At 38.4% G+C, this 22,020-nt stretch overlaps 1 protein-coding gene across 1 annotated transcript in view; it reads left to right on the forward strand.

Annotated features, from left to right (window-relative positions):
* Positions 1-1,751: 1,751 nt before the first annotated feature.
* PRRG1 (proline rich and Gla domain 1) overlaps positions 1,752-22,020 on the forward strand; it is a 122,968-nt gene continuing 102,699 nt past the window's right edge. Inside the window, exons 1-2 of the mRNA XM_065900148.1 lie at positions 1,752-1,779; positions 8,083-8,196. Coding sequence (XP_065756220.1) covers positions 1,752-1,779; positions 8,083-8,196 — 142 coding nt within the window. The remainder of the gene's footprint in view (positions 1,780-8,082; positions 8,197-22,020) is intronic.

Consider the following 22,020-nt stretch of genomic DNA (forward strand, 5'->3'; position numbering starts at 1 on the left):
CAGTGGTTCCCAAACATCAGCATGCATAATAATCACAAGAATGCGTAGATTTCTGGGCCCCATCCCTGGAGTTTCTGATGTCTGGGATGGGGCCTGAGGAGTTTTCATTTCTTACAAGTTTCCAAATGATAGTGGTGCTGCTGACCCTTGGATCACATTGAGAGGCACTGATCTAGATGGATTAAGACAAATTGGCAGGGAGGAAGGGAGACCAAAAAAATAAAAGACCAAAAAGTTATCAAAGAGAGGAGCATACTTAAAAGCGGGTGGTATCAAATATCTTGTAAAGTTTGGAAAGGATAAAACTAAGAGAACACAGTTGGATTTGGTGACCAGGAGCCTTTTTGTTTGTTTTTCATGTGTGTCAGATACAGAGGGTTGATTTAATTATACTCCTCAGTTGGTGGAATATTATCATTATTATGACCAGAAAAAACATATGGCAGGTATTTGAGGTAATGGTTCTTAATCTGGGGTGTGCATTAGACTCTGTTAGGGAGTTGTTTTCACCAGCATACTTATGTTTAGTGCCCTTCCCCCCAATGCAAACTCATCAAGTCAGAATTTCAGTGTGTGGAACCTGGGCATGAAAAATTCCAGGAGATTTTCATGTACACCCTGGTTAAGAACCACTTCTTTGAACAATGATGGTCAGGAAGTAGAAGCAGTGAAAATAAACCAAGTTTTTGGTAAATTGTTGATGAAGTGAGAAGGGAAGAAAAAAACTGGAGTTTGAGAATTTTAAGGGATCAAGAAAACAGGAATGTGTAAAAAGAGGTAAAAAGCCTGCTGAGTGTTTGAAGGTGTAATGCTAAGGGGATATAATTGATGAAATAGAGAACTGGAGCCAGAGGGCAGGAGGGAATAGAATCGGGCACCAAGAGAATAGAGGGGAAAAGAATGAGTGAAGAAACATAAATCTAAAAGTAGAGAGGGGAGAAGTTGAAGGAACACTCCTTAAGGGAGGTTGTTTGCACACTACTGTTCAGTGGAACTTAAATAGTCCATGAACTCTATGGATTTTTCAAGGTTAGTAATGCTGGTAAATAAACTAGCCAGTTCAGCTACTCCAGCTGCCTCTAATGGTTACACAGTTGTGTTTTTTCACAACTTTTCTCATTTAGAAGAATTTTTTGAAATTAAGTCTAGACTTGCTGTGCTGTACTGCTGTTGCCCCAGCCCTTGCCATAAGATGACATATCGTAAGTATTTATATGATTATTATTCAACAAATGTTTGTGTGCCTCTCAGTTGCCAGGCATTGTTCTAAGAACTAAGGATACAGCAGTGAATAAAATATTTGCATTTTATTGGAAATTTCTGTTCTCAAGGAGCTCACATCCTATTTGAGGGAGGAAGATAATAAACAAAATAAATAAAATATAAGTGTGCATGTGTGTGCTCTGTGTGTGTGTGTATATACATATATACATATATGTATATATGTGTATGTATGTAAAGTTATAAAGTGTTGCATTCTTTGGAGAAATACAAAGTAGGGAAAGTGAATAGTGGAGCATCTATAGGTATTCACCAGTAGTTGAATAGAGTCTATTGGAGGGTGGTGATCAGGGAAGACTTTGCTGTCATCAAAGACTTGTGAGAGATGAGAAAACCATTAATTTGGAGGAAGAGCTTTCTGGGCACAGAGAACAGCAAGTATAGAGGTCCTGAGGTGGTACCTTTTTGAGACCTTTTTGCTAGGAATCACAAAACAGTCCTTGTGGTTAGAGTAGCATGAATGAGTGGGGATGAATAATAAGAAACAGGATCAGATAAGTAAGAAGGTGTGTTGGAGGGTGGGAAGAGCATGTAGGGCTATTCAGCTCCTTGTGAGAGGATATTGTAAGGTTATTGAGTGAGAAGGAAAGCCATGAAGCGTTTGAAGAGTGAAATGATGTGATCTGATTTATTTTTTGCAAGGATCAATCTGAGTGCTTTGTGGAGAATAGATTATAAGGGGAGCAAGAACAGAAGAGACCAATTTGAGGAGAGGTTGTGGTGGCTTGGACCAAGACAGTATAATGCTGGAGGTATGATAAGTGATCAGATTTCCTGCTCACTTATTGGAAGTGGAATTGGAAGGGGAATGTGACAAAGCATGAGAGTCAGGGATGACGCTGAGGATTTTTATCTGAACAACTAGAAGGATGGAGTAGCTATTTAGTGAGATATGGAAGATTGTTGGAGAAGAAAATTTGAGAAGGAAGACCAAGGATTCAGTACTAGGCATGCTGAGTCTGAGATGACTGTTTGATATCCAGGTGGAATTCAGGAGAGTGGCATGGGTGGACAGGAAGCTCTGGGAATGGAACAAATCATTACAAGGAAAGAGAAAGGGTTACTCCTTTGCTGTAAAAACATTAATGAACTGGTTTTTAGAGCATTTTAGGTTCACAGCAAAATTGAGCAGAAAATACAGAGTTCCCATATACCCACAAACACACACGAACTCTTCCACTATGAACATCCTGCAACATAGTGGTACCTTTGTTATAAGCAGTGAACCTGCACTGACACATCATTATCACCTAAAGTCCATAGTTTACATTAGAGTTCACTCTTGGTGTTGTACATTGTGTGGGTTTGGATAAATGTTTAATGACATGCATCTACCATTGTAACATCATACAGAATAGATTTGCTGCCCTAAAAATCCTCTGTGCTCTGCCTGTTGATCCCTGGCAACCCTGGTCTTCTTACTGTTTCCATAGATTTACCTTTTCTAGAGTGTCATATTGTTGGAATTCCACAGTATGTGAACTTTTTACATTGGCTTCTTTCATGTAGCAATATGCGTTACTTTCCTCCATGTCTTTTCATGGCTTGATAGCTCATTTCTTTTCAGTGCTGAATAATATTCAGTTGTCTGGATATATCACAATTTATCCATTAATTTACCGAAGGACATCTTGGTTGCTTCCCAGTTTTGGCAACTGTGAATAAAGCTGCTGTAAACATCTATGTGTAGGCTTTTTTGTGGACACAATTGCTGGATAATATGATAAGAGTATGTTTAACTTTGTAAGAAACTACCAGTTTGTATTCCAAAGTGGCTGTACCATTTTACATCTCCACCTACAATGGATGAGGATTCCTGTTGCTCCACATTTTCACTAGCATTTGGTTTTTTCAGTGTTTCGGATTTTGGTCATTCAAATAGGTGTGTAGTAATATCTCATTGCTTTAATTTGGAATTCACCAATGATATAAGGTATTAAACATTGTTTCATATGCTTACTTGGCATCTGTATATTTTCTTTTTCAGGTGTCCAGATCTTTTGCCCATTTTTTAAATTTCTTTATTTTTTGAACATCTTTATAGGAGTATAATTGCTTTACAATGGTGTGTTAGTTTCTGCTTTATAACAAAGTGAATCAGTTATACATATACATATATTCCCATATCTCTTCACTCTGGTGTCTCGCTCCCTCCCACTCTCCCTATCCCACCCCTCTAGGTGGTCACAAAGCACCGAGCTGATCTCCCTGTGCTATGAGGCTGCTTCCCACTAGCTATCTATTTTAAGTTTGGTAGTGTATATATGTCCATGCCACTCTCTCACTCCGTCACAGCTTACCCTTCCCTCTCCCCATATCCTCAAGTCCATTCTCTAGTAGGTCTGTGTCTTTATTCCTCTCTTACCCCTAGATTCTAAATGACATTTTTTCCCTTAAATTCCATATAGATGTGTTAGCATATGGTATTTGTCTTTCTGACTTGCTTCACTCTGTATGACAGACTCTAGGTCCATCCACCTGACTACAAATAGCTCAATTTCGTTTCTTTTTATGGCTGAGTAATATTCCATTGTATGTATGTGCCACATCTTCTTTATCCATTCATCCATTGATGGGCACTTAGGTTGTTTCCGTCTCTGGGCTATTGTAAATAGAGCTGCAATGAACATTTTGGTACATGACTCTTTTTGAGTTATGGTTTTCTCAGGGTATATGCCCACTAGTGGGATTGCTGGGTCATATGGTAGTTCTGTTTGTAGTTTTTTAAGGAACCTCCATACTGTTCTCCATAGTGGCTGCACCAATTCACATTTCAACCAGCAGTGCAAGAGTATTCCCTTTTCTCCACACCCTCTCCAGCATTTATTGTTTGTAGATTTTTTGATGATGGCCATTCTGACCGGTGTGAGGTGATATCTCATTGCAATTTGATTTGCATTTCTCTAATGATTAATGATGTTGTGCATTCTTTCATGTCTTTGTTGGCAGTCTGTATATCTTCTTTGGAGAAATGTCTGTTTAGGTCTTCTGCCCATTTTTGGATGGGGTTGTTTGTTTTTTTGATATTGAGCGGCATGAGCTGCTTATAAATTTTGGAGATTAATCCTTTGTCAGTTGCTTTATTTGCAAATATTTTCTCCCATTCTGAGGGTTGTCTTTTGGTCTTGTTTATGGTTTCCTTTGCTGTGCAAAAGATTTTAAGTTTCATTATGTCCCATTTGTTTATTTTGTTTTTATTTCATTTCTCTAGGAGGTGGGTCATAAAGGATCTTGCTGTGCTTTATTTCATAGAGTGTTCTGCCTATGTTTTCCTCTAAGAGTTTGATAGTTTCTGGCCTTACATTTAGGTCTTTAATCCATTTTGAGCTTATTTTTGTGTATGGTGTTAACGGCATGATCTAATCTCATACTTTTACATATGCCTGTCCAGTTTTCCCAGCACCACTTATTGAAGAGGCTGTCCTTTCTCCACTGTACATTCCTGCCTCCTTTATAAAAGATAAGGTGACCGTATGTGCGTGGGTTTATCTCTGGGCTTTCTATCCTGTTCCATTGATCTTTCTGTTTTTGTGCCAGTACCATACTGTCTTGATTACTGTTGCTTTGTAGTATAGTCTAAAGTCAGGGAGCCTGATTCCTCCAGCTCCGTTTTTTTGTTCTCAAGATTGCTTTGGCTATTCGGGGTCTTTTGTGTTTCCATACAAATTGTGAAATTTTTTCTTCTAGTTCTATGAAAAATGCCAGTGGTAGCTTGATAGGGATTGCATTGAATCTGTAGATTGCTTTGGGTAGTAGAGTCATTTTCACAATGTTGATTCTTCCAATCCAAGAACATGGTATACCTCTCCATCTATTTGTATCATCTTTAATTTCCTTCATCAGTGTCTTATAATTTTCTGCATACAGGTCTTTTGTCTCCTTAGGTTTATTCCTAGATATTTTATTCTTTTTGTTGCAGTGGTAAATGGGAGTGTTTTCTTGATTTCCCTTTCAGATTTTTCATCATTACTGTATAGGAATGCCAGAGATTTCTGTGCATTAATTTTGTATCCTGCTACTTTACCAAATTCATTGCTTAGCTCTAGTAGTTTTCTAGTAGAATTTTTAGGATTCTCTTTGTATAGTATCATGTCATCTGCAAACAATGACAGCTTTACTTCTTCTTTTCTAATTTGAATTCCTTTTATTTCCTTGTCTTCTCTGATTACTGTGGCTAAAACTTCCAAAACTATGTTGAATAATAGTGGTGAGAGTGGGCAACCTTGTCTTGTTCCTGATCTTAGTAGAAATGCTTTCAGTTTTTCATCATTGAGGACGATGTTGGCTGTGGGTTTGTCATATATGGCCTTTATTATGTTGAGGAAAGTTCCCTCTATGCCTACTTTCTGCAGGGGTTTTATCATAAATGGGTGTTGAATTTTGTCGAAAGCTTTCTCTGTATTTATTGAGATGATCATATGGTTTTTCTCCTTCAATTTGTTAATATGGTGTATCACGTTGATTGATTTGCGTATATTGAAGAATCCTCGCATTCCTGGAATAAACCCCACTTGATCATGGTGTATGATCCTTTTAATGTGCTGTTGGATTCTGTTTGCTAGTATTTTGTTGAGGATTTTTGCATCTTGTTCATCAGTGATATTGGCCTGTAGTTTTCTTTCTTTGTGACATCCTTGTCTGGTTTTGGTATCATCATGGCAGTGGCCTCATAGAATGAGTTTGAGAGTGTTCCTCCCTCTGCTAGATTTTGGAAGAGTTTGAGAAGGATACGTGTTAGCTCTTCTCTAAATGTTTGATAGAATTCGCCTGTGAAGTCATCTGGCCCTAGGCTTTAGTGTGTTGGAAGTTTTTTAATCACAGTTGCAATTTCAGTGCTTCTGATTGGTCTATTCATATTTTCTATTTCTTCCCGATTCGGTCTTGGCAGGTTGTGCATTTCTAAGAATTTATCCATTTCTTCCAGGTTGTCCATTTTATTGGCATAGAGTTGCTTGTAGTAATCTCTCATGATCCTTTGTATTTCTGCAGTGTCAGTTGTTACTTCTCCTTTTTCATTTCTAATTCTATTGACTTGAGTCTTCTCCCTTTTTTTCTTGATGAGTCTGGCTAATGGTTTATCAATTTTGTTGATCTTCTCAAAGAACCAGCTTTTAGTTTTATTGATCTTTGCTATTGTTTCCTTCATTTCTTTTTCATTTATTTCTGATCTGATCTTTATGATTTCTTTCCTTCTGCTAACTTTGTGGTTTTTTTGTTCTTCTTTCTCTAATTGCTTTAGGTGCAAGGTTAGGTTGTTTATTTTAGGTGTTTCCTGTTTCTTAAGGTAGGATTGTATTGCTATAAACTTCCCCCTTAGAACTGCTTTTGCTGCATCCCATAGGTTTTGGGTCGTCGTGTCTCCATTGTCATTTGTTTCTAGGTATGTTTTGATTTCCTCTTTGATTTCTTCAGTGATCACTTCATTATTAAGTAGTGTATTGTTTAGTCTCCATGTATTTTGTATTTTTTACAGTTCTTTTCCTGTAATTAGTATCTAGTCTCATAGCGTTGTGGTTGGAAAAGATACTTGATACAATTTCAGTTTTCTTAAATTTACCAAGGCTTGACTTGTGACCCAAGATATGATCTATCCTGGAGAATGTTCCATGAGCACTTGAGAAAAATGTGTATTCTGTTGTTTTTGGATGGAATGTCCTATAAATATCAGTTAAGTCCATCTTGTTTAATGTATCATTTAAAGCTTGTGTTTCCTTATTTATTTTCATTCTGGATGATCTGTCCATTGGTGAAAGTGGGGTGTTAAAGTCCCCTACTATGAATGTGTTACTGTCAATTTCCCCTTTTATGGCTGTTAGTATTTGCCTTATGTATTGAGGTGCTCCTATGTTGGGTGCATAAATATTTATAATTGTTATATCTTCTTCTTGGGTCGATCCCTTGATCATTATGTAGTGTCCTTCTTTGTCTCTTGTAATAGTCTTTATTTTAAAGTTTATTTTTTCTGATGAGAATTGCTACTCCAGCTTTCTTTTGATTTCCGTTTGCATGGAATATCTTTTTCCATCCCCTTACTTTCAGTCTGTATGTGTCTCTAGGCCTGAAGTGGGTCTCTTGTAGACAGCATATATATGGGTCTTTTTTTTGTATCCATTCAGCCAATCTGTGTCTTTTGGTAGGAGCATTTAGTCCGTTTACATTTAAAGTAATCATGGATATGTATGTTCCTATTCCCATTTTCTTAGTTGTTTTGCGTTCATTATTGTAGGTCTTTTCCTTCTCTTGTGTATCCTGCCTAGAGAACTTCCGTTAGCATTTGTTGTACAGCTGGTTTGGTGTTGCTGAACTCTCTCAGCTTTTGCTTGTCTGCAGAGGTTTTAATTTCTGCATCAAATCTGAATGAGATCCTTGCTGGGTAGAGTAATCTTGGTTGCAGGTTTTTCTCCTTCATCACTTCAAATATGTCCTGCCAGTGCCTTCTGGCTTGCAGAGTTTCTGCTGAAAGATCAGCTGTTAACCTTATGGGGATTCCCTTGTGTGTTATTTGTTGTTTTTCCCTTGCTGCTTTTAATATGTTTTCTTTGTATTTCATTTTTGACAGTTTGATTAATATGTGTCTTGGCGTATTTCGCCTTGGATTTATCCTGTATGGGACTCTGTATGGGTCCACGCTTTCAGCCATGGCTCGCGCCCATCTCTGGAGCTCCTTTAAGCAGCACTCTTAATCCCCTCTCGTAGCGCACCAGGAAACAAAGAGGTAAGAAAAGGTTTCTTGCCTCTTCGTCAGCTCCAGACTTCTCCCGGACTCCCTCCCTGCTAGCTGTGGTGCACTAACCCCTTCAGGCTGTGTTGACGCCGCCAACCCCAGTCTTCTCGCTGCTATCGAACTGAAGCCCGAGCCTCAGCTCCCAGCCCACCCCCTGTCCCGGAGGGTGAGCAGACAAGCCTCTTGGGCTGGTGAGTGCCCGTCGGTGCAGATCCTCTGTGCAGGAATCTCTCTACCCTTTGCCCTCCGCACACCTGTTGCTGTGCTCTCCTCCGTGGCTCTGGCTCCGAAGCTTCCCTCTCCTCCACCTGCAGTCTCCGCCCGCGAAGGGGCTTCCTAGTGTGTGGAAACCTTTCCTCCTTCACAGCTCCCTCCCACTGGTGCAGGTCCCGTCCCTATCCTTTTGTCTCTGTTTGTTTTTTCTTTTGCCCTACCCAGGTACGTGGGGACTTTCTTGCCATTTGGGAGGTCTGAGGTCTTCTGCCAGCGTTCAGTAGGTGTTCTGTAGGAATTGTTCCACGTGTAGATGTATTTTTGGTGTATCTGTGGGGAGGAAGGTGATCTCCGCATCTTACTCTTCCGCCGTCTTGCCCTCGTCCTCCAGGAAACACAAGCTTTAAATGATACATTAAACAAGATGGACTTAATTGATATTTTTAGGACATTCCATCCAAGAACAGCAGAATACACATTTTTCTCAAGTGCTCATGGGACATTCTCCAGGATAGGTTATATCTTGGGTCATAAATTAAGCCTTGATAAATTTAAGAAAATTGAAATTGTATCAAGTATCTTTTCAGACCACAATGCTATGAGACTAGATATCAGTTACACGAACAGATCTGTAAAAAATACAAACACATGGAGGCTAAGCAATACACTACTTAATAACGAAGCGATCACTGAATAAGTCAGTGAGGAAATCAAAAAATACCTAGAAACAAATGACAATGGACACATGACGACCCAAAACCTATGGAATGCAGCAAAAGCAGTTTTAAGAGGGAAGTTTATAGCAATACACTCCTACCTTAAGAAGCAGGAAATATCTCAAATAAATAACCTTATCTTGCACCTAAAGCAATTAGAGAAAGAAGAACAAAAAACCCCCAAAGTTAGCAGAAGGAAAGAAATCATAAAGATCAGATCAGAAATAAATGAAAAAGAAATGAAGGAAACGATAGCAAAGATCAATAAAACTAAAAGCTGGTTCTTTGAGAAGATCAACAAAATTGATAAACCATTAGCCAGACTCATCAAGAAAAAAAGGGAGAAGACTCAAGTCAATAGAGTTAGAAATGAAAAAGGAGAAGTAACAACTGACACTGCAGAAATAAAAAAAATCATGAGAGATTACTACAAGCAACTCTATGCCAATAAAATGGACAACCTGGAAGAAATGGATAAATTCTTAGAAATGCACAACCTGCCAAGACCGAATCGGGAAGAAATGGAAAATATGAACAGAGCAGTCAGAAGCACTGAAATTGCAACTGTGATTAAAAAACTTCCAACAAACTAAAGCCTAGGGCCAGATGGCTTCACAGGCGAATTCTATCAAACATTTAGAGAAGAGCTAACACGTATCCTTCTCAAACTCTTCCAAAATCTAGCAGAGGGAGGAACACTCCCAAACTCATTCTACAAGGCCACCATCACCCTGATAATAAAACCAGGCAAGGATGTCACAAAGAAAGAAAACTACAGGCCTGTATCACTGATGAACATAGATGCAAAAATCCTCAACAAGATACTAGCAAACAGAATCCAGCAGCGCATTAAAAAGATCATACACCACGATCAAGTGGGGTTTATTCCAGGAATGCAAGGATTCTTCAGTATATGCAAATCAATCAATGTGATACACCATATTAACAAATTGAAGGAGAAAAACCATTTGATCATCTCAATGGATGCAGAGAAAGCTTTTTACAAAATTCAACACCCATTTATGATAAAACCCCTGCAGAAAGTAGGCATAGAGGGAACTTTCCTCAACATAATAAATGCCATATATGACAAACCCTCAGCCAACATCATTCTCAGTGGTGAAATACTGAAACCATTTCCGCTAAGATCAGGAAGAAGATAAGGTTGCCCACTCTTCACCACTATTATTCAACATAGTTTTGGGAGTTTTAGCCACAGCAATCAGGGAAGAAAGAAATAAAAGGAATCCAAATCAGAAAACAAGAAGTTAATCTGTCGCTGCCCATTTTTTAAATCAGTTTGTTAATTTTCATATTGCGTTTTAAGAGTTTTTTGGTATTTTTTTGATAACACTCCTTTTTCAGATATCTATTTAACAAGTATTTCCTCTCAGACTGTGGCTTGTCTTCTCATCCTTTAAACATTGTCTTTCACAGAGCAGAAGTTTTTAATTTTAATGAAATCCAGCTTATCAGTTTATTTCTTCCACACATCATGCCTTTAGTGTTGTATCTCGAAGTCATTGCCATATCCAAGGCCAATCAGGTTTTCTCCTGTGTTATCTTCCAGGGGTTTTGTTTTGTATTTTACATTTGGTCTTTGATCATTTTGAGTTAAATTTTGTGAAGGGTGTAAAGTCTGCATCTAGATTCTTTTTTTTTCCTTTGTAGGTGGATGTTCAGTTGTTATAGCACCATTTGGTGAAAAGACTATCTTTGCCCCATTATGTTGCCTTTGCTCCTTTGTTAACAATCAGTTGACTATATTTATTTGGGTCTTTTTTCTGGGCTCCCTGTTTTTTTCATTGATCTATTTGTGTGCTTTCTCAATACCACAGTCTCTTGATTACTGTACCTTTATTGTAATTCTGTAAATGGGGTTGAGTCAGTCTTTTGACTTCGTTCTGCTTCAGTATTGAGTTGACTCTTTTAGGTCTTTTGCTTCTCCATATAAATTTTGGAGTAAGTTTGTTGATATCCACAAAATAACTTGCTAGATTTTCACTGAGATTATGTTGAATCTGTTGATCAACTTGGGAAAAACTGACATTTTGACACTATTGAGTCTTTCTATCCATGAACATGGAATAATTCTCCATTTATTTAGTTCTTTGATATCTTTTGTCACAGTTATGAGGAATTTTCCTCATACAGATTTTGTACAAATTTTTTAGATTTATACATAAGTAATTCATTTTGGTGGGGGGAGTGCTAATGTAAAATGGTAATATATTTTTAATTTCAAATTCCACTTATTTATTGCTGGTATATAGGAAATTGATTAACTTGCATATTAATGTTGTATCTTGCAACATTTCTATCATTGCTTATTCCACGAGTTTTTTTGTTGTTGTTGTTGTTGATTCTTTTGCATTTTCTACATTGATAATAATGCCATCTGTGAACATTTGATTTCTTACTTACCAGTCTGTATAACTTGGAAAGGAGTGGTGAAAGGGCACATTATTTCTTTGTTCCTTATCTTAGTTGGAAAGCTTTGAGTGTCTCCTTATTAAGTATGATGTTAGCTGTATTTTGTTTGTAGATACCCTTAACACATTGAGGAAGTTCCCTTCTATTCTTAATTTTCTGAGAGTTCTTAATCATGAATAGGTGTTGGATTTTGTCAAGTCCTTTTTCTGCATCTACTGATAAGATCATGTTATTTTTCTTCTTTAGCCCATTGATGTGATGGATTACATTAATTGATCTTCAGATGTTGAATCAGCCTTGCATACATGGGATAAATCTCTCTTGGTTATGGTGTGTAATCTTTTTTATACATTGTTGCATTTGATTTGCTAATCTTTTCTTGAGGATTTTTGCATGTATGTTCATGAGAGGTACTAGTCTGTAGTTTTCTTTCCCTGTAATGTCTTTGGTTTTGGTATTAGGTTAATTCTGGCCTCATGAGTTAGGAAGTATTCCCTTGGTTTGGTTTCTGGCTTCTGGAAGAGATTGTAGAAAATTGGTATAATTTCTCCTTAGGGGGTTGATAGAATTCTCAAGTCAGCCCATCTGGGCCTGTTGCTTTCTGTTTTGGAAGGTTATTAATTTTTTTAATATATATTAATTTCTTTAATATATATAGGCCTATTCATGCTGTCTATTCTTGTCTAAGTTTTGGCAGATTGACTCTTTCAGGGAATTGGTTTGTTTAATCTAGGTTATAAAATTTGTGGGCATGGATTTGTTCATAATAATCTTTTATTAACCTTTTAATGTCTCCATGCAATCTGTTGTGATGTCTTTTATTTCATTTCTAATATTGTAATTCGTCTTTTTTTTTCTTAGCTTGGCTAGAAGTTTACCAATTTTAAAGATCTTTTCAAAGAATCAGGTTTAGGTTTTACTTTCTCTGTTGATTTCTTGTTTTCAATTTCACTGATATCTGCTCTAATTTTTATTATTTCTCTTCTTTTGCTTACTTTGAATTTAATTTGCTCTTTTCTGGCTTCTTAAGGTGGAACCTTAGATTGTTAATTTTAGATCTTTCTTCTTTTTTAATATATGCATTCAATGCTATAAATTTCCCTCTAAGCACTGCTTTCACTGCATTCCATAGTGTCTGGTAAGTTGCATTTTCTTTTTCATTTAGTTCAAAATATTTTAAAATTTATTTTGAGAGTTCTTCATTGACCCATGTGTTGTTTAGAAGTGAGTTGTTTAATCAGCATATATTTTGGAATTTTGCAGTTATCTTACTGTTAACTGATTTCTAGTGTAATTCCATTGTGGTCTGAGAGCAGACACTGTATGATTTCTATTCTTTTAAATTTGTTAAGGTTGTGTTTTATGTTCCAGAATGTGGTTTGTTTTGGTGCATATTCCATCAAGCTAGAGAAAATTGTGAACTCTGCTGTTGTTGGATGAAGTAGTCTTTAGATATCTATTATATCCAATTGATTGATGGTGCTGTAGGGATTGACTGTGTACTTACTGAATTTGTGCCTGCTGGATCTGTCCATTTCTGTTAGAGGAGTGTTAAAGTCTGCAACTATAATAGGGGATTCATCTACTTTTCCTTGCAGTTCTGTCAGGTTTTTTTTTGCGGTACGCGGGCCTCTCACCGCTGTGGCCTCTCCCGTCGCGGAGCACAGGCTCCGGACGCGCAGGCCCAGCGGCCATGGCTCACGGGCCCAGCCGCTCCGCAGCATGCGGGATCCTCCCGGACCGGGGCACGAACACGTGTCCCCTGCATCGGCAGGCAGACTGTCAACCACTGCGCCACCAGGGAAGCCCAGTTCTGTCAGGTTTTGCCAAATATATTTTAACACTTTGTTGTTATGTGCATGCACATTGAGGATTGTCATGTCTTCTTGGAGGATCGACCCCTTTATCATTATGTTATGGTATTATCCTATTATTGCTGAAAACTTTCCTTGCCCTGAAGTAGTTCTGTCTGAAATTGATACAGCTGCTTCTGCTTTCTTTTGATTAATTACTAGCATGGGGTATCTTTCTCTATGCCTTTACTTTTCATCTATATATGTCTTTATATTTAAAATGGGTTTCTGAATAATGCCATTTGCAGCAACGTGGATGGACCTAGAGATTGTCATACTGAGTGAAGTAAGTCAGAGGAAGAAACATCCTGTGATATCGCATATATGTGGAATCTAAAAAGAAATAATACACATGAACTTATTTACAAAACAGAAACAGACTCACAGACTTAGAGAAACAACGTATGGTTCCCCGGGGGGAAGAGTTGGGGGAAAGGTTAGTTAGGGAGTTTGGGATTGACAGGTACACACTGCTGTCTTTAAAATAGATAACCAACAAGGACCTTCTGTATAGCACAGGGAACTCTGCTTAGTGTTGCAGCCTGGATGGGAGGGGAGTTTGGGGGAGATATGTATGGCTGAGTCGCTTTGCTGTGCACCTCAAACTGTCACAACATTGTTAATCAGCTATACTCTAGTATAAAGTAAAAAGTTAAAAAAAATAATAAAATGAGTTTCTTGTAGACCAGAAGTCCCCAACCTTTTTGGTATCAGGGACCGGTTTCGTGGAAGGCAATTTTTCCACGGACAGGGGTGGGAGGAGGATGACGGTTCAGGTGGTAATGCGAGTGACGGGGAGCGAAAGATGCAGCTTCGCTCACTTGCCCACCACTCACCTCCTGCTGTGTGACCTGGTTCCTAGCAGGCCACAGACCTGTTCTGGTCTGCAGCCTGGGAGTTGGGGACTTCTGTTGTAGACAACATATATTTGGGTTTTGTTTTTTTCATCCTCTCTGACAATCTGTCTTTTTATTGGTATATTTAGATCATTGACATTTTAAAGGGATTATTGTTATAGTTGGATTAATAACTACCATATTTGTCACTGTTTTCTATTTGTTGCCCTTGTTCTTTGTTCCTGTTTTTGTCTTTCATACTTTTTCTGGCTTTTTGTGGTTTTAATTGAGCACTTTATATGATTCCATTTTCTATCATTTGTTAGCATATCAATTATGCCTTTTTGAAAAAACTTTTAATGGTTTCCCTAGCATTGGCTAAATATACATTTCCAACTAATCCAATTCCTCTTTCAAATAATACTGTATCACTTCGTGGGTAATACAAGTACCGTATAATAACAAAATATTCCAAATTCCTCCCTCCTATTCCTTGTATCATTGTTATCATTCATTTCACTTATACAAAAGCATATTACATATATAAGCATTCATAATTGAATACATTGTTGCTATTATTTTCAACAAATTGTTATCTTTTAGATCGTTTAAGAATAAGAAAAATAAAAGTTTTTATATTACCTTTAGTTATTCATTTTTTGATGGTCTTCCTTTCTTTATGTAGATCCTTGTTTCTGACCTATATTATTTCCCTTCTCTCTGAAGAACTTCTTTTAACATATCTTGTCAGGCAGATCTACTGGCTAAAAGTTTCCTCAGCTTTTGTTTGTCTGAGAAAGTCTTTATTTCTCCTTCCCTTTTGAAAGATAATTTCTCAGGGTACAGAATTCTGAATTGGTGGGTTTTTTTAATCTCAACACTGTAAATACTTCTCTTCACTCCCTTCTTCCTTGCTTCGTTTCTGAGGGAAGGTCAGATGTACAGTTAAGCCTTGCACAATGTGGGGGTTAATCCAAGTGAGTATAACTTACAGCCATCCCTCTGCATCTGCATCCTCTGCATCTGCAAAATCAACCAACCATGGGCCGTGTAGTACTTCAGTATTTACTATTGAAAAATATCTGCATATAAGTGAGCCCGGGCAGTTCAAACCCAGGTTATTCAAGGATCAACTTACCTTTGTTCCTCTATAGGTAAGTTTTTTTTTGTCCCCCTTTGGCTTCTTTCCAGATTTTTTTTGTCTTTGATTTTCTGCAATTTGAATATAACATGCCTAGACATAGCTTTTTGTTTGTTTCTTTGTTTTTAAACTTTTTGTTTTTGGTTTAATTAATTAATTTGTTTATTTTTTGGCTGTGTTGGGTCTTCGTTGCTGCACATGGGCTTTCTCTAGTTGCAGCAAGTAGGGGCTACTCTTCGTTGTTGTGCGCGGGCTTATCATTGCGGTGGCTCCTTTTGTTGCGGAGCATGGGCTGTAGGCACGTGGCCTCAGCAGTTGTGGCTTGCAGGCTCTAGAGCACAGGCTCAGTAGCTGTGGCGCACGGGCTTAGTTGCTCCGCGACATGTGGGATCTTCCTGGACCAGGGCTTGAACCCATGTACCTTGCATTGGCAGGCGGATTCTTAACCACTGTGCCACCAGGGAAGCCCTGTTTCTTTGTTTTGTTTTGTTTTGTTTTTAAGCATTTATCCTGCTTGTTGTTCTCTGAGCTTCCTGGATCTGTGGTTTGGTATCGGACACTTATTGGGGAAATTCTCACTCACTATTGCTTCAGATATTGCTTCTGTTCTTTTCTCTGTTTCCTCTTTCTGGTATTCTCATTACACATATATTACATCTTTTGTAGTTGTCTCAGAGTTCTTGGATATTCTTTTCAGTTCTGGTAAGTTTTTATTGTCATATTTTCAAGCTTAGAGATTCTTTACTCACCTGTGTCCATTCTACTAATGAGCCCATCAAAGGCATTCTTTATTTCAGTTACAGTGTTTTTGATTGGTAGCATTTCTTTTTGATACTTTCTTAGAATGTCCACCTCTCTGCTTACATTATCCATCTTTTCTTGCATGTTGTTTACTTTTTCCTTTAAAGCCTATAGCATGTTATTCTTAGTATTTTAAAATTCTTGGTCTGATAATTCCAGCATTCCTGCCATATCTGACTCTGGTTTTGTTTTGATTTTTCTCCCTTTTCACGGGGTTTAGAAGACAACCTCTTGGTATTGCAATACCTTTCCTACAATGGCAAAGTGATTGGGTTATCCTGAAAACCTTGAAATAATATTGTCAGTGCAAGTTGACATTTAGAGTCTCTTAAAGAAATGGCTTTATACAACGTTTGTCAAACTTTCATTTAGCATTTATTGAACACCTTTGCTGTGAAAGGGGTATGCTTTACCCTTTGGAAAGCAGAAACATAAATATTTCTCAAGAATGTTATTGAGCATAATGAAGTGAGAGTCGAATAAAGTTCCACAAGGCAGAGATAATTAGAGCTCTTAAAGATGCTCAGTGGTTGCTTTGCTTTCTCTATTATTGCATGGAAACAGCTGGTATACTTGTTTTCAAGCTCATTCACATACTTATGATGAAGTTTTGATAGCATTCATTATCTTCTTGAAAGTCTTGGCAGTTAAATGGGCCAGAATTTAAATAACAATTTGAGCTTCTTAGGTACGTTTTTTCAGTGCCTCAGAATTTAAAATCTAGGATTTCTTTAGGAAAATGTATTCTCTTTTATATTCCTGCCTTGGAATAAGTTCCTTGCATTCTGTTTTTTCCCTTCTTTGTGTCTTAGAAGATATGTGTTATTTCCTGGAATCCTAGGTAACCAAACTCCTCCTTTTTGAGTGACAGAACCTTGTTACTCAAAGCACTGTATGTTCTGTGTATGTGCTCCAGTCTGGCTCTAGAGAGCCTGTTCTTTGTGGTTTGGTTTCTAATGTTATGCGTTACCATTTTGTTAAAAAAAAAAATCCATATGACTAACTTGCCACAGTAATCCTCTCTGACACGTTTGCTTCAGGGAGAAAGCTGGCAAAGTTAGAAACACATGCCTAGTTTAAAATTTGCTGTCACTGCAGAAAAAAAGTTAATGGAATATAGTCCTAGTTTTTTCCTCTGTGTTAGTATTACTCATGGGACCAGAATAATGATTTTGGAAAGAGTATATTTACTTTCCTGTGTAATTTTATCATACTTTCAGTATCTCACTCATATTTTCCCTAGGATTTGTCAAGAAAATATTATTATATAGAGGAGTAAAAATAAAATTCTTTCTTTAGGCTCATAAGCAGTCTGAAAATACAGATGTTTTATTTTGCATTAATATGAACTATACAAAATTTAGTGTTCCTTGTATTTTAAAGTTCCTTTAACTTAAAATGCAAATGGTAGATATTAATATTTATTATTAGCATCTTTTTATATTTCATTTTCTCAACTCTGAATGTTCACCTAGTTTACAAAATTGACCTTTGCAAAGTTTTCAATAGTCCATCCCCACTCTGTTGTCCTTGTTCAGGGTTCATTACTTCTTTCCTAACACTATAATCATATCCTTTTTACTGGTCTCCTCAGTCATTTCTTACCAGTGCTTAATGCAGATCTGCCCATCCACAGATACTGAAAGCCTCCAGCCTACAGGTACCACCCTTCACAGTGCTTCTAGAAAGCCCCACCAATGCCTAAAGTCTGACCTCTTTACTTTCTTAAAAGGTTGTATAGGGCTTCCCTGGTGGCGCAGTGGTTGAGAGTCCGCCTGCCAATGCAGGGGACACGGGTTCGTGCCCCAGTCCAGGAAGATCCCACATGCCGCGGAGCAGCTGGGCCCGTGAGCCATGGCCGCTGAGCCTGCGCATCTGGAGCCTGTGCTCCGCAGCTGGCTTCTGCTTTTTCTGTCTGATTCCTCATTTGCATTTCAGTTCTTAACTAATGAACTGGTGCTAGTTCTCTGCCAGAATCTCAGCCTCATTATCCAGGGATCAGAGCATCACTGTTGTCTTTGACTACTTGGTCTCTGCCTGGTTAGTGTTGGGAATCAGGATTCTGAACACCCCGCGACTCCTTGCCACTAGAGTGGGTGGCCTCTAGTGTACTTCATCGGGGCTGATAAGAGGAAGAAGATAATCAGGGCCTTCAGAAGACCAGGAAGGGCACTGGGGTAAATCCTGCTTAGAATGGGATTTTGTTTTTTCCTCTGGGACCCAAGCACACTCTTAGCAACCCTGTCCTTCATGGGAGTATAGTGAGTTCATTATTCAGAAGGTTGCCCACATTATTTTTTCTTCTCATCTCTCACGCAACTCCTGACCGCACAGATTATCTTCCTTAATAGTGATAATAACAGCAATGACAACCCCTCTGTGTTGTACCAGACATTTTACTTTTATTATTTTTGTTGCCTTGCAGAGGATATGACATTTACCCCCACTGTATACTGAGGACACTGCAGTTCAGAGAGGTTAAGAGCTCAAGGTCACTTTGGGGTATGTGGTAGAGCTGGAATTCCAGTCCAGCTCTCTGACACTAAAGCTTGGAGCTTTTTTCAGGAGGGCCCAGTGCATGAAGCATGCTTTTGGGCTGCCTCTTTCCATTTTCAGCTTTATACAGTAAAACTCTTGTGTTCAGGAAGAGAAAGTATATATTGAACACTTACTATGCATGCATTTCAAGCATCAAGCATTATGGTCTAGCAAGCATTAGGTGCTTAATGATTGTTGAATGAATTGATGGATGAATGAATGAGAGGATACCATGTAAATTTGTTAGAAAGGGCAATCTCTTTGTGCTTAACACAGTGGCAGGCATGCGGTAGGTGCTCAAAAATATTTGAATTAATGAGATTATTCAGATATTGTTGAATTAATGAGATTATCCAGTGCACCCTTCTATTAAAACATGATGATGAATATAAGTATTTGAGTGATAGATCTAGTCTTCTGGTGAAGAAAAGATGGGTTTTAATGGATGTTTTTTTCCTTTGTATCCCTCAAAGAGTAGTTGATATCCTATGATGAGCTCCACTTCCAGTAGAAGGCTTCATTTACCTACTTCATCTTACTCGACCTCTCACTTATTCACTCCTTAAAACTCCTTCCTTGACTTTGGCCCTTGCCCTTGGATAATGCCATTAATTCTCATAACCAGCTACATTCTGCACACTGACAATTCCCACAGCTATATCAGAATTTTTTAGGCAGAATTTTTCCTTGACGATCCAGGGTCATGTAAATGACTGTCTACCTTAAACTAAAATGTCATAGAACTTTCCCACCCTGCCCGCTACCCCGTGTATATATCTGCTGCTTCTCCTTTGTGTCTCGTATTGTTAAAGGGGAGGAAACTCTGTATTCAGGACAGAGACCTCTGGGTAAGAAGCAGCCTCAGTATAATCACGAATGTGACCACATGGGGTTCTCTTAGCCACTGCTTTGGAGAAATGAGTGTTGACCTAGATTTAAGACCCCCTAACTTAAGGGGCTAACAGTGGTCTACATCACCCCCTCCAAACAAGTTTTGTCTTTTGGTGCTTTTCTGTGCCACTGACCTTCTATTCCTCCTTGCTGATGCAAGCAGGGATGACAGGAGAGTGAGGCCTCTTTCTCATTACATTCCTTTCTCAAGCATGATGTGTGAGAGAATGTACTTTGATTATCACATCCACAGAACTCTCTCAAGGTTTGTGTAGATTTTTCCCCCATTGTCTGTTTCTTTCCTGGCTGGATAATAGACCATAAGTTGTTTTGTGAGTTATTTTTCCTGTTACTTGCAGTCCTCACAGCAGGCTTGCCCAGTGACACAGTGCAGTTAACTCTTACCTATTTCTCTGGGCCTATTCATGGTTTCCCTTTCTTGTGCTAGAGTCACTGGACTTCAGCTGATAGTGTTATGTTTTTTCCTGTTACTTTACTACAATGGCATGTGGTTTTGCTTCTCTTTTTTCCTTCATCACATTTGTGTCGGACCCATTTGTCTAAAACTGTATATGAAATGTCTTCAAACAGCCTTAATCAAGTCAGTCGCTGTCTGTGTATAATGTTGGCAAAGAAATCTTAAGCATTTCCTTCCTACATTTAGTCATATTAAAGAGAAATTTATAAGGAGTATTTTATTCTTTTTATTACAAAATGTTTACTATAAGATGACCAAAAGTTAATGCAAATCTAGCCTCCACTTTGGCATAGGTAAATCTTAGTTGCTATGTGACCATTTGCTGTCTGTCTGTCCATATCTGTATTTGAAGAAACGTAATTCAAACTCATTTTGTTGAAGTGAGAGAGTGGTAGTGTATATATGGACATATATACACTACCAAATGTAAGATAGATAGCTAGTGGGAAGCAGCCACATAGCACAGGGAGATCAGCTCCGTGCTTTGTGTCCACCTAGAGGGGTGGGATAGGGAGGGTGGGAGGGAGGGAGACGCAAGAGGGAGGAGATATGGGGATATATGTATATGTATAATTGATTCACTTTGTTATAAAGCAGAAACTAACACACCATTGTAAAGCAATTATGCTCCAATAAAAATGTTAAAAAAAGGTAAATGTAGTGTTAGATTGTCTGGTGAAAGGTGAAAGTTGTTTGATGTTATCATTTTTATAGTATATGTTATTTCACTGTAAGATGAAAATTTGTCAGTAAGCGGTTGGGACACAAACATAATTAAATACCTTTGTTCTCTACATTTCTTAAAAAATGAGAATATTAAATAATTTGTTAGTTGTTTCATGCAGTGTGTGATCACTGATCACAATCAATATTTTTAAGCTACCTATAATGATTAAGTTCACTGTTTATTTTAAGGGTATATAACCATAGTGTTCATTTTCTAAACTTATTAGAGAGAGAGCTCTCTTAGCAAAACTGTGCATCAGTGTTTGTTTTGATTTTGGTTCACCGCTTAGCATCTTGTCTGGTCTTTAATCAGCATAAAGCTTGTCTAATTCATTGGCTCAAAGAAAAATAAAAAACCCAAACTCATTTTGTTGTAGGTTCCCCAGCTAGCCAGGACTAAGGCAGACTGTCTCAGAGAGCTCTGAGATGGGTTTGTTTATAGCCTAAGGTTCTCACACTGTCTGGTGTAGATATTGCTGATTATAGTGCGCTGGTTGTTTTAGAACCACAGCCTTTGATCTGACCTTATTCTTTTTGACCAGAAGTAGCAGCATTAATTCCACACCACAGAGTATTACAAGACCCTGAGAGTATCCTTCTGTAGGACCAAGAGTGAGTGGTTAAGGAAGTCATATAGCTGGTACACAGCTTCCTTCATTGTGCACTACACATATCTCCCACAAATAGGCCCCCTGCTTCAAGGGTGTTTGTATTTGGAGTGGTTAATTCCGTTAGCCTGTATGGGTAGGTGACAGAAGATATTCTGTTAAAAACTTCACACTTACTGTCCTCCTCCATGACTTTCTTTCAGTTAATTCAGGGCCCAGCTGAAATGCTCAGTATCACTTCTTAGTGCTTCAGAATTCTTGGCATTGAATATCACTGTAGTAAAAGCACATAAAATCAACATATTGTGGAAAAGCTTCTCTGTGCAGCACCCTGCCCACCTTGCACGTCTTCATTCAGGCCACGTGGGCAATGCTTCACCACAGTCTGACTCAAGTCTTGGCGAAATGCCCTGTGGTTCCTCCCGGAGCAAGGGGAGATAAGCGGCTTGGTGAGGAGCTGTTACTAGGTGGTTTCTCCTAACGTACCTGTGGGAAACTGTCATAAGTCCATTTCTCATCCATCTCCTCGTTCAGCTGAGTGCAGGGGTCTCCACCTTGTACCTTGTACCCTTGAGGTGTCTCTGTAAGTCTGTAAAACTGCTTGGATTTAGTTTAGAGGTGGCTCCTTGACAGCAGCATGACACATTGCTTGAACATCTGGCCCTTCCTGTTTGATGTCAGCATGTGGGATTAAGGGCTTGGTACACTGACACCGTGCTGATTTTGCTTTTGCTGTGTGTTTGAGTAATAAATTGTCTGAATCCATTTGAGCGCATTGTCT

Source organism: Phocoena phocoena, chromosome X (assembly GCF_963924675.1).
Source record: "Phocoena phocoena chromosome X, mPhoPho1.1, whole genome shotgun sequence".
NCBI classification, from domain to species: domain Eukaryota; kingdom Metazoa; phylum Chordata; class Mammalia; order Artiodactyla; family Phocoenidae; genus Phocoena; species Phocoena phocoena.